The sequence below is a fragment of the Ptiloglossa arizonensis genome, chromosome 9, assembly GCF_051014685.1.
Source record: "Ptiloglossa arizonensis isolate GNS036 chromosome 9, iyPtiAriz1_principal, whole genome shotgun sequence".
Classification (NCBI taxonomy): Eukaryota; Metazoa; Arthropoda; class Insecta; order Hymenoptera; family Colletidae; genus Ptiloglossa; species Ptiloglossa arizonensis.
The window spans coordinates 1,808,563-1,821,103 of NC_135056.1; the positions used below are offsets into that span (position 1 = coordinate 1,808,563).

Genomic DNA, 12,541 nt, shown 5'->3' on the forward strand with positions numbered 1-12,541 from the left:
AGTACCCATTTTCCAAGTTTCGATATTTTTCCCTGTCGTTCCAAATGTCAATAAACTGTACTACTACTACTACCTAATGTTTCAGTTATTTCTTCAGTAGTTAGATGAGATTCTAACTCGATTAAAGTCTTTAATACCTTAGCATCGAATGTTGTTGATCAACCAGACCTTGGTTTATCAGAAAGATCAAAATTACCAGTTTAGAATTTGGAAAATCACCTTTGGCACTTTTTCAAATTTCTTTTTGAATAAAAAATATCGATCTAACTGCTTTGAACGCAAGGTGTAAACTGTCAAAAGTGCACTCTTTAAAAGGCATAAAAAGAAGTGTCTATAATCATATTGTCAGGATGCAATTCAAGTGTTTATTTAAATTAAGATAATAGACGACGTTACCTATGGGATGACCTAATATATACAATTTTTCAGTTTATATATTAGGTCAATTTATCTTGTTTTCACTAAGAAAAAAGCATATTAACCATTATAGAAAAATATGCACTTTCCAAATTTTAACGAAATCAATTTTACTTATAAGTAGATATACCTTACTTAATGCTCTTTCAGAGGACATCAGTTGAATTGTACAAAAATATTTGGATTACAAATTAGAGCATTTAATTCGAACCGTTTTTCATGTTTGCCATAATGAAGTTGAAGTGTCCAAAATATTTATACAAAACTTGCGAGGTTTGTTAACAGATGATTCCTCTGTTATACCTTCAAATAATTGAATTTTTTTTTTTCATTTTTCAAAAGTGTATATATTTAAGAATGCGCTGTTAAATTTTGAAAGGGAAATTTCAAATATTGTAAATTATGGATTGAAATTTCAAACATTTTGTACACCCTTTCCAATACATGCTTCGAATCCCTGACCATACAAGGACCACAAGGACGAGTACAATGCAAATCACAAAGGTAGTGCTGACAAGATAAATTTTTTTTTTTTTAAGTTTTGAATATTTAAAAGGTTTGTAAAAAAATATAATATAAAATATACCTATTATATCGGAGGTGGTGATACAAAACTGTTTAAAATGTTACTTGATAAAAAAAACTATACGGTAATGATTGGGTAGTAAGAGAAAGTAGTATGTTTTACACGTTAAAAAAATACATTGTAAAGGACTAAGAAAGCAAAAAAACACGACAAAAAGCCAACTGTCCGTCCAGATTAAACTCATGATGCAAATGTAAGAAGAATGAGGCTGCAGGATCAATGATCGCGTATCTGCACCCAGTCCCTCCAGACAATGAATTAAAGGATATTTTAAAACTAATATATGAAGACCTTTCATTAAATAACCTATTGAAAAAATATCTTGATTCAAACACCTAGAACAATAACAAAAGTTTCAATGCTTGTATTTGTTATATGTACATTTTGTACATATGTAAAAAAGACTTGGAAATTACTATCAACTCTGTAACTTGTACTTTTAACGAAAGTTTCCATATATTGTTGAAAATAATGAACAATGTGGATGTAAAAATTGATCCAGGCACCGATTGCCTTACTGAGGTACAAGACAAGGCGTGGATGTTCACCGCCAAGAGCTATAGTTCTAATACCTTAAAGGAGACTAGAACAACTCGTGGAAACGATATTTTTTGAAACTTAATACATAATTTTATTACAAAACGTTAAACGTGTTTTTCTCGAAACGTAATTTTTCTACCTGATGCAGATAAAATATAAAAATCTACATAATCGATTGCTCTGAAATTTGTACAGATTATTCCACGTACTTCTAGCTCTCGTCGATACCAGAATTATATTCTTATGTTGAATTTTTCATATTTTTTTTTTTAAAAGTTGCCAAAAAAAATACGAAATTTTAGAATTTGTACTTTCATTATTCACCACCTTACCAATTTTCAAGAAAAATGGTTTTAGTACAAATATAACAACAAATGTATTAATTAAGAATTTTTCTAATTTTTTGATTGTAGGACATACTACAACAAGACATGATTTTTAAATGTGATTATTGCAGATGAGATAAAACTAAAAAAATTATTTAAAACTGTATAAAAAATTGAAATATGTGATTAAAAAATAGTCAAATAAACTATGAAAAAAATCACAATGTCAGACTTAGCATTTGTTTTAAAAAATTAACATAAATCATGCATTGGAAATGTCTGACAAGAAGAGTGCAAGGTCTTCAAGTCACTGATTTAATTCAAATATTGCAAAATTTGACATCCCTGTTGGTGGAGATATGATTATGTGGATCACTACTCAATAATTTTTTTGATATTTGTAACTGAAGATCTATCATTTCCTAAATATTTTCTTCCTTTTTTCCAAAGTGGTTCTAAACCTGACAAGGGATACAAATGTACCAGACTTATTTTACTATCTAAGGGAATAAATAACTGACGTTTTTTCTCTTTCGATTTGTACCATTCATTGTCCACAGAATTCACGTGTGTTATTTCTATGAAGAATGGTGTTATGTATGTGAATACATTCTCATGAATTGATTCATTATTATAAATTAAACACTCCTATGTTACCACTTTGTATTCATTTAGCATGTCTATGATGGTTTTGGTAATTTTTGTGCTTATTGTCACTGCCACATCAGAAATTACAATAGATGCTTCATCAGCAATTAAATTTTTACTATGAAGGTACTATTCAGAATAAACTAAAACATTTTTTAATAATTGCTTTTCGTTTAATCTGTTGTTAAACTCACAGTCACTTGTATCGAAAATATTAATTAATTGTGAAGTTAAAGGTTGTGAATACATTCTAACTACACTATAGTTCATTGTGAATTACAGTGAAGCTGATGAGTGACCAACAGAATTATGCACCAAAAAAAAACCAATTTATAATAAATACTTATAAATATTAATCTATTACATGGTAATCACTCCGAATAGAAGTCCCTTTAGGGAATGATAAATCTTCAATTGCAAATGTCTAAAAAATTATTGAGTAGTGGCCCACATAATCATATATTTTCACCAACAGAAATGCCAAATTTACCATTCTGCATTATTTGAACTAAATCAGTGACCCGAAGATCTTGCACTCTTCTTGTGAGACATATTCTTTATTTGAATCTTTTGAGTCTATAATTTTAAAACAATTATATGTTTTCTACATATTATACATAAAATAATTAAAGAACATAAATTAATCAGAAAAATAAAAGTATTTGAAATTATGAATAGAAAAAAATGTTGCCAACTAACGTTAAGAAAATCATACATTACCGACTATTTTTTCTAAGACAAATTTGAATTTTCTATTAATACCGGTTACATACCTAATTTTCTGCATTATATTTTTTATTACAATTGATATTGCTTAAATTTTTTTTTTCATGCAGCGACACTTTCAGCATTTCCCCTTTATCCTACTCCCTGTAAACTTACAGACAAATTTAAAACAGGTTTAATAATGAACACATACATCTATAAATGTGAAAATTTGAAGTAAATATTGGGGGGGGGGGGGGGATTTCGTCGTTTTTAAATGAACCTCTACATAACATTATTAGTTATATAATATATAACAATAGTATTATTGCCATAATTTTAGATTATTAGATTTATGATTAATAACCAAAATAATATTTTTGGATTCATAAGACAGCAAACAAAATTCAACATTCGATCTCCACACTATCATTAATCCTTTTGACTCTATGTCCCAATGATTGTTTCTGACTGCCTGTAGAACAATATATGTGTCGTAGATGCATTATTTTGCACTATTTCAGTCTGTTTGCCTACTGCTATTTTTGATTGATAATCATGATAATAAGTAACGTAGCATAATCCCAAGTAGTTTTTATTAAAATAGTTTATGTGATTGCAGAGTAACAGAGACGGAAACCTCGTTTTTTACATACGTAATTTTACGATTATCGCAATTTTTTATTGTAGTAATACTGTCAGTGCTATAAAAAGGAGACAGAAAACAGATAAAAGGTTGAATATTAGTTACCCAGAAAAAATATTTTATAGTAAATATGTATGGGAGGTGTTGATCTGTCTAATGAAATAATCACTCTGCACGATTTTGAAAGAAAATCTTACAAATGGTGGAAATACTTTTTTTCATGTGTACTCCTTATGAGTCTATTCAGACATATAGATAATGCACATGGAAGTAAACAATATAAGTACCCAGCTTCTTAACTTTATGAAAACCTACAAAAATTTCAAAATATATATTCAGTGAATGGAACATTTCATATACCTTTCTGAAGAAGAAAAAAATATGAAGGACATGCCAAAAGTTCTCTCAAAATAAAAAAAAAATAAGAACAAAAACAATTTATGTAAGTTGTAAAATTCCTCTTTGCAGGAGGTACTTTACCAAACACCATAAGTATTTTTAATAATTTTGACTGAATAACTCGTTTGTTTTTGAAGATGCAAAAAAATGCACCAGATTAAACTTATTTGAAATTGAGAGGCTCATAATCTAATGTTACTAATTTTTTTATGGGTAGAAGTGTTAAGGAAATATGAAGGTCAACTCTAGTTTTTTAAATGAAGCGATATGGTTGTTTTACTTACATTCTGATAGAGTTCCAAGATAAATATAATGACCTATTATGAAGATCATTCAAGGTTACTCAAGGTCAACTGCAAGAGAAGACAGATTATTTCAAAGCACACTAATGACTAGAGTACAATTTTCAACAATGCGTTACATAGTAGCAGAGAAAGTGGAACTTCCCCATCGTAATAGATCTTCACTTTCTGACTTTGCAAACATTATAAAAAAATTTTAAGAAACCAGAAATGTAGATAATAAAACACGCAATCAAACCAAAAGTGCAACCGATGATGAAAATACAATAAACATTTTAGCAGCTATGACATGAGATCCATATGTTAGTACGAGGCAACTTGAACGCGAGAATGGCATCGAATGACGAAGCACTTTGTGAATACTTCACGTTAACCAATTTCACCTGTTCCATATTTCTCTTCATCAACAATTAATTGAAAATGATTTTCATAAACATTTACAGTTTTACAAATGAGACCTACCAAAACTGTAAGACGATGAAATGTTCTTAAATAAAATTTTGTTTACTGATGAAACTACATTCACAAACTACAAAAAAGTTAACTGTCACAACTTGCACTATTGATCAGTGCAGATTAGTAGATCATCCACGATGGCTGAGAGAAATAGACAAACGGAAACCATGGTCTGTAAACGTCTGGTGTGAACTTCTTCATAATAACTAAATAGTCGTAAATATGAGAGAATCATAAAAACGTTTTGCCAGAATTGTTAGAGAACATTTGACTGGAATTCATTAGAACATTCAGCACGAAATGTTACAGAATTTCTGAATAAATAACTTGGAGATTGTTGGATTGTTCAATCAGAAAGAAATAAATGGCTAGCATATTCCTTAGACCTGATATCTTTAGATTTTTATTTGTGGGGAAAATTAAAGGGACAAGTGTACCATTAAAAAGCAATAATCAAAGTTGACCTGTAAAAACGTATAAAAAGAACTTGCTCTGTAATAGATATAAATGAAATATGTCAGGCAGTATCATCAGTATTGCAATTTTTTAAACTATATATCCATGTTCAAGGTTGAGATTTTAAACACTTGCACTAGCAGTGAGTATGTAAATGACATGTTCGAAAAGTGCTTTGAGATAATTTGTCTTTTCTTGAGTGACCTTGAATAATCTTCATAATAGGTCATTGCATTTGTCTTGGAACTCTCTATGAGAATGTAAATAAAATAACCATATCATTCCACTTAAAAAAACATATTTGACCTTCATATCTCTTTGACAACTCCACCTATAAAAAAATTAATAACATCAAATTATGAGCCATCGATATGAAATAAGTTCTACCTCCAAACACAGGCGAATTATTCAGGTGACTTGTTTTAAATACTCCACCCTGTATATCATGTATTGTATTAAGCGGATAGATACTACTTAAATTTGAAAGTTCTATGTCAATTTTAAAAATTAGGACACATCTCTCAATCAGTGATTTATATATATAATGTAATAATGTACCTATTCACCACTTAATACAATTGATTTCTAGAAGAAGATATATTAAAATTTAAAGAGAAAAATATAGAGTCGAAAGGGTTGAGGACAGGTATAAATGTAACTATTAATATTAAAGCGAAATTATTATTTTATATGTAGTATTGTTACGTTTAAATTGGTAGCTAGGAGTCCACAAATAGCAAATCCACATCCATAAGTTTTACCAGACTTTTCTGTTCCAATTGCTATTACATCGAAACCTATTTTTATAGCAGGCCAAATATATGATTGAATTCGTTTTGGTGTAGATGAATGTATTAATGAATCCCAAGCCTTAAAAATATATGTATATTAGTTTCTCAAAAATTAATAACAGTATCATAATCAGTTGTACCTTATGTATTGTAGCAGGGAATCTTAGATCTGAAATTGTATTCAAGCATTCATACTTAGTTTGTCCATAAATTAATACTTTTTCCATCTCTTTTCCTTTTTTATACATCTTTTTTAGATTCCTACTTCAAATTAAGATTTATAAATGAATTAAAAAACTAAAAATGGTTACATATTTTTTTGAAAGAAGAATAAAGATTGGTATGAAAAATATAAAAGCACACAAAAAGACTAAAGAAAAATAAATATAATAAAAAACAAACTAGAAAATTAAATACTTATGAATAAATTGCAAGAAATAATCAACCAAGTAGGAACAGAAAACAAACAACTAAATAAATCACAGAAAATAATATCACTGATATTCTAGAAAGGTACAAGGAAGAAAGTCATAAATTATAGATGGTTGATATAGCTAAATGTAACATAAAATTTATGTGATGATTTTGTTAAAAAGATTAAATAAAAAGATGAAAAGAATAAAAATAATACTGAAAATACACAGGTTTCAAAAACAAAAAAGCACAATAAACATTTTCATTCTAAACAAAATTAAAAATAGAGACTTGCAAAAAAGAGGTGGGAAAGTTTTCTCACTTGGTTTCAAAACTTGAAAGCAATTTAGGGCAAGTAGGTAAAAAAAAATTAAAAAATATAACGGAAAAAAAAAATAAGTCAACAGCAGTCAATTACTAGGAAATAAGCAATACAATTAAATTTAACAGGAAAACAAAATTATGCACATCAAAAAGCCTAAAACAAAAATGCCAATTGAGCCTGTTTATATTGTATGTGGAGATCAAGCAGGTAGAGTTATAATCGAAAGAAAAAAATACTGCAAAAAATCATTTTGAAAATTTAAATGATATGTTGAAGAGAATAAAAAGATTTTTAGGGAAGACACAATCAACATTAAATGCTGAGAAACTAGAGAAGAAGTCTCTAGATGGAAGATATAAAAAAACTCAATATCTAGGATTCCATTTCTAAACGAATGGTGACATGAAATTTGAAAAGAACTATGAAAGAAGAATGATAATGTTTTGATGTTTGGTAGAAAAAATATTGTCATACACAGTAGAAATATAGAGATGGGAAGAAGAGAAGAAAATAGAAAAAATACATAACAAATTCATCAAATCAAGACTAAGAGAATATTTCGAAGTAATTATTTAAAAGTTTAGTCTACTCACCAATTTCGATTACTTGTAGATATGTTGTAGAGAACAAGACTTGTAATAATTTTTTCCTCTGTATGTATATGTAATCTGCTTAGTTTCCAAGATATTTGTAAAATTCTGTTAATACCATTAGGTTAAATTGTGACTATATGTGGTGAAGTATGAGTCAGTATGCAAAGTCAAGTGATTACTACTTACCTACTGTTTCCAAGCGAAGCAAATGCATCTCCACACATCCAACATCACGTTTTTATTTGGAGCATCTGTTCGTGTATCTATGCAGAGGATAAAGTTATTCCAAATTTTGTTCTTTATAATATACCCACAAGTAATTGAAATCAGTAAGTAGACCAAACTTCTAAATAATTGCTGTTACTTTTTACTACAAATCATAGAAAAATAAGTTAGATTGAGAAGCCTAATTATTTAAAAATTATTTTAAATTCTAAGAAGATCTAATTTTAATAGTGAGATTCAGATACTACAATGAAAAGGTATGGATGAAAATATGGATGAAACAAGAAAAGAATAGATGCAAAATCTATAAAGAGACAAAGACATTGAAATATCAATTAAAAAAATAGGTTAAATAATATCAAACAAAAAAATTACAATGTGATAAAATGTAAACCTTCTTTCAAAGGTCAAAAAGCAAATGAAATAAGTATTGTAATTACTTATACTTTTTAACAAACCTTTTTTGTTGTTTGCAAGATTCATTATTAATTTTATAATTATTTGAAATATTCACATAGAATATAGTTTCACCATTAATTATTTCTTTACATGACTTTTCACAGCTTTTGTGGTTTTCTATAAATGTCAGCAATTCTATGGATATATCAAATATTATATATTACAAAAACAAAGTAATAATATAATTAAACAAAACGTGGGAGAAAAAAAAGTTTACCTCCTTGTAAATAAATTGCATAATTATTGAGAACTAGTGTTTTGCTTAAACTTATTATAGTATCCTCAATATTGAGGTAAAATTCACCATAATGTTTACCATATTCATCAGATGCTACATGATCAAAATAAATTGCACTAGATGCAGTCACTAATTCTTTTGTATAATGAATTGCTGCTGTACTCCATTCCTCTAAAACTCTTTAGATGCATACAAAATTAACACAACTTACTTATAGTATATAAATAATTTAATATTAATTAATAAAGTTAAATCAACCATACAGAACTGAAGTTTTGTCGTGTATTGATGAATTACAATTTATAGCAGTAGGTAAAACATTATATAAACCAACTGTAAAACTTAAATATTCTTCTGAAATTAAATCAGGTCTACATATGACAAAATTCTCTCTTTGTAACTCAACAGAAGTACCATAATCTGCTAATAAAATATTATATGTATCTTTCACACCATTCATAATATTAGAAATATTTCCTCTACATAACCGGGCAGGAAAATTAACATCTTTATATAAATTGTCCTTTGCTATAATTGTCTAAAAACAAAAAAAGAAGTTTCTATTCAGTCTTTAAATCTATAATCATCATAAATTATTTTATAATAATTCTTTACTTGGTCTTTTAGTGTAATAATTTTGTCTTACATCTCCTATTTTTGGTTCTATATCCTTTGTATTTATATTAAACATTTCTCTTTCTGCTAACAGTAATTTTGTATTAATAAAGTTTAATTTCTTTTCATAATCTTCAATTTTACAAATTCTTATAATATATGGTGTTAGAATATTTGTTATTCTAATTGCTACTGCTGTGAGAGGTAAAATATCTGTAAATAATAAAACACTATGGAATTGGATAAAAACGAACAGTCGTAAAATAAGTAAATTTATCGTATAATTTATAAATGAAACTAGAACTATAAGTTTATAATAAGAATTTTAAAAAAATTTAACCTTCACAATTGAAATTTTCATTCTTCATTCTTGTTTAATCAATCGTACTGTTTCGGAAAAAAATAAGATATCCAATTTCTTTTCAGACGGTTTTAAATTCTAACTTCTTATAATTTCCCACTTTTGTCATTTCATATAAAAGAAACTACATCGATTAAAAAGAACACATCGTTAATATTTATATATTTTCATATTACAATAATTTTGATTAGATATATCTTTTACTGCATACTTTTTATAATTCAACCGACGTAAAAGTTTGCCCATCTAATTTATAACTACTATTATCTGTTCACGAAAAAAGTGAAAAGAATATACACAAGAAATGATTATGTGCAATTTCATTAGTCAAATCAGAGATTTCAAAGATATCGTATATCAGTCTTTCAAGGGAAAATCACCAAGTCCCGAGTTATTCTTTCTTTTACACCCAGCTCTTGTATCCGTTGTGCAAGATGTGCGGCATTATATTGCTGATTTCGTCACGGAGGGACTTTAATTTTCTGAAATATTTAACCTATAAGTAATGTGTTATTTTAATCACTCTAAAATAACAATACTTTGATAGTAGTTTGTGATAGGTAGAATATAAAATACATAATTAATTTAAGGATTCAATTATTATAAATATATTTTATTACATTTTTAGAATTTCGATACATGCCATTAGGAGTCATTCTATTGGACCATATTAAAGTAAAAATAATTATTCTATTATGAAAAATCGAATAAATGCGTTAAAACGGTTACAAGTAATTTTGTACAAAAAATTTACTACTATCATTCCATCTCATTAACACTTTAGACAGACATTCTATAATATTTAAAATATGTAATTTATATTTATAATATGCAGTTTTGCATATACCTCGGGTATTCCAATGTATACATTTATTCTTATATTTTTACTATAATATAATATATGCTATATGTTATATATATTTTAAAGATACTTCTTTATATAGGGTGTTTTCTATGTAAGGGCACTATTTTTTTATGTCAGCAGTTTTCATTATAACTGCTGTCATTGAGTTGATGAAAATTCTGGAACTTTATTTATTTTTTGGAAAGGATGATGATAAAAATATCACTCTTGATATTGAATATTATATGACAATTGAAAATTTCTTTATGTCTGAAATTCATTGACAATACGCAACATATATGGTTTCAACAGGACAATGTAATGTGCCATTCAGATTGCGTAAGCATATGAATTCTACAGCATATTTTTCCAAATTGTATGAATGTCAAAATCTGACAAGATTGACTATTTCAAACATCTTATTTGACCATATGAGCCTTTTTTCTTCAAGACTACTTGTAAGAAAGGGTCTACATTAATAAGCCAACAACTTAATAGCTTAAGCAAAATATTTGCTATAACAATTGAACAAATTATTTTTGGAATGTAATCAAATGTGATCATAAGAGTCTATATTTGCAATTAGAGATGGTCTTATAGTTGATGTATGTTCCATAAATAATGTTATTAATTGAATAAATTATAAATTTCAAAAGTTTTTAAAAGTCATTACAAAATGAAGTGGTACCTTTGCATAATAAACAGTTTATACTTTGTACTGTAAAGTTCTCAATTACCTACCCTCTCTCTGATTTCAATGATTTTCAAATAAGTTATAAAGGGTGAAATTTTAAACAACTTTTTCCTCTGGCAAAATTTCTAGTTGACTTTAGTTTCCAAGATATTAAGAACATTCTTGTCACAATAATACATTAAATTCTGTCTATACATATGTACATGTCCATGGCAGCATATCTGTCATCAGACACTATCGCTTGCTTGCTGTTTCAGGTACAGTTACTGACAAAATTATTTATACATCGTAATCTGTTCAGTTTAAATAATAATAACTTTAATTATAGAAGGCTAATTGTCTATGAAAGGCACACAAGCAGTCAGGAAATTAACTTAGCTTTTAGAAAGTATGAATTTTATTATGATAATTGAAAATACAATAGACAAATCTCTAACGCCAAAGAAAGTAAAGAATTTGATGAGAAGAAAGTATTTATATAGAATGTTTTTTTTTTGTAAATCAATGATAATATTTATAGTAATTATTATAATATTTACATTATTTATAGTGATTAATATTTTGTAAGATATCCATTATTATCAATAATGGCTTGTCAATTTACATTTCCTTCTATTTTTTGCTACTCTTCTTGAAAAATGTTTTTTAAATCATTTTTATTTGGAATTTTATATCTTTGTAAATAATGTTTCAATTCATCCCATATATGTGCGATTGAATTATGTCCAGTGATTGCAGAGAAGTTTCCAAAATGTGAGATGTATTGTATAAAAGCTATTTTCTAATTAATTGTGACATGGATTTGTTTCTTCACTACTCTTACAAAATACCCTGAATCTTTAAGTATATTTGATATTGTTTTTGGACAAATTTTGTTGCTAGTCCTTGCGTTTAATTCTGCTGCAATTTTAGGTGCATTTTCAAATGGACTGTCTTTCTTTAATGTTTTTTGTAATAAATCTTTCATACCTTTCAGTTAATTTACTCAGTCTTTCGATTCAATGCATATTTACAATTACACAATAACATGATTCTTTACCATGTCACCAATTTTGCAAAGTGATTTCTCACTTTTCCATAAGTCAATTATGTTTCCTCTACTGTAATTTCTTTATTTTTAATTCTTTTATTGGCATATTTCCTCAATAGATGTCACTGTATAAATAATTTTTTCTCTCAGATTTTCTTACTTTATTCGGCATTTGAGATTTGTCTGTTGTATTTTTATTTAAGTCATAATAAAATTCATACTATCTAAAAGCTGAGTTAATTTCTTAACTGCTTATATACTTTTCATAACTAATTAGCCTTCTATAAATAAAATTATTATTGTTTAAACTGAATGTATTGCCTTGTATAGATACTTTTTTTGGTAACTGTTAAGGCTCGTGGTCAGATCTCACATAGATCTGTCGAGCATTGGGTGTTTGCACGAATGATGTGCCGTCTAATACCCTTCTCGAAGGACCACCTTCCCCAATGGAAGAACACAATACACAAA

At 27.5% G+C, this 12,541-nt stretch overlaps 1 protein-coding gene across 1 annotated transcript in view; it reads right to left on the minus strand.

Annotated features, from left to right (window-relative positions):
- LOC143151364 (putative ATP-dependent RNA helicase TDRD12) overlaps window positions 1-12,541 on the minus strand; it is a 34,415-nt gene that overhangs the window by 3,806 nt on the left and 18,068 nt on the right. The window contains exons 3-10 of the mRNA XM_076320437.1: window positions 9,714-9,984; window positions 9,482-9,626; window positions 9,173-9,354; window positions 8,790-9,064; window positions 8,506-8,705; window positions 8,288-8,423; window positions 6,413-6,536; window positions 6,187-6,351 (exon numbers count right to left, since the gene is read on the minus strand). Coding sequence (XP_076176552.1) covers window positions 6,187-6,351; window positions 6,413-6,536; window positions 8,288-8,423; window positions 8,506-8,705; window positions 8,790-9,064; window positions 9,173-9,354; window positions 9,482-9,509 — 1,110 coding nt within the window. The 5' untranslated portion in view covers window positions 9,510-9,626; window positions 9,714-9,984. The remainder of the gene's footprint in view (window positions 1-6,186; window positions 6,352-6,412; window positions 6,537-8,287; window positions 8,424-8,505; window positions 8,706-8,789; window positions 9,065-9,172; window positions 9,355-9,481; window positions 9,627-9,713; window positions 9,985-12,541) is intronic.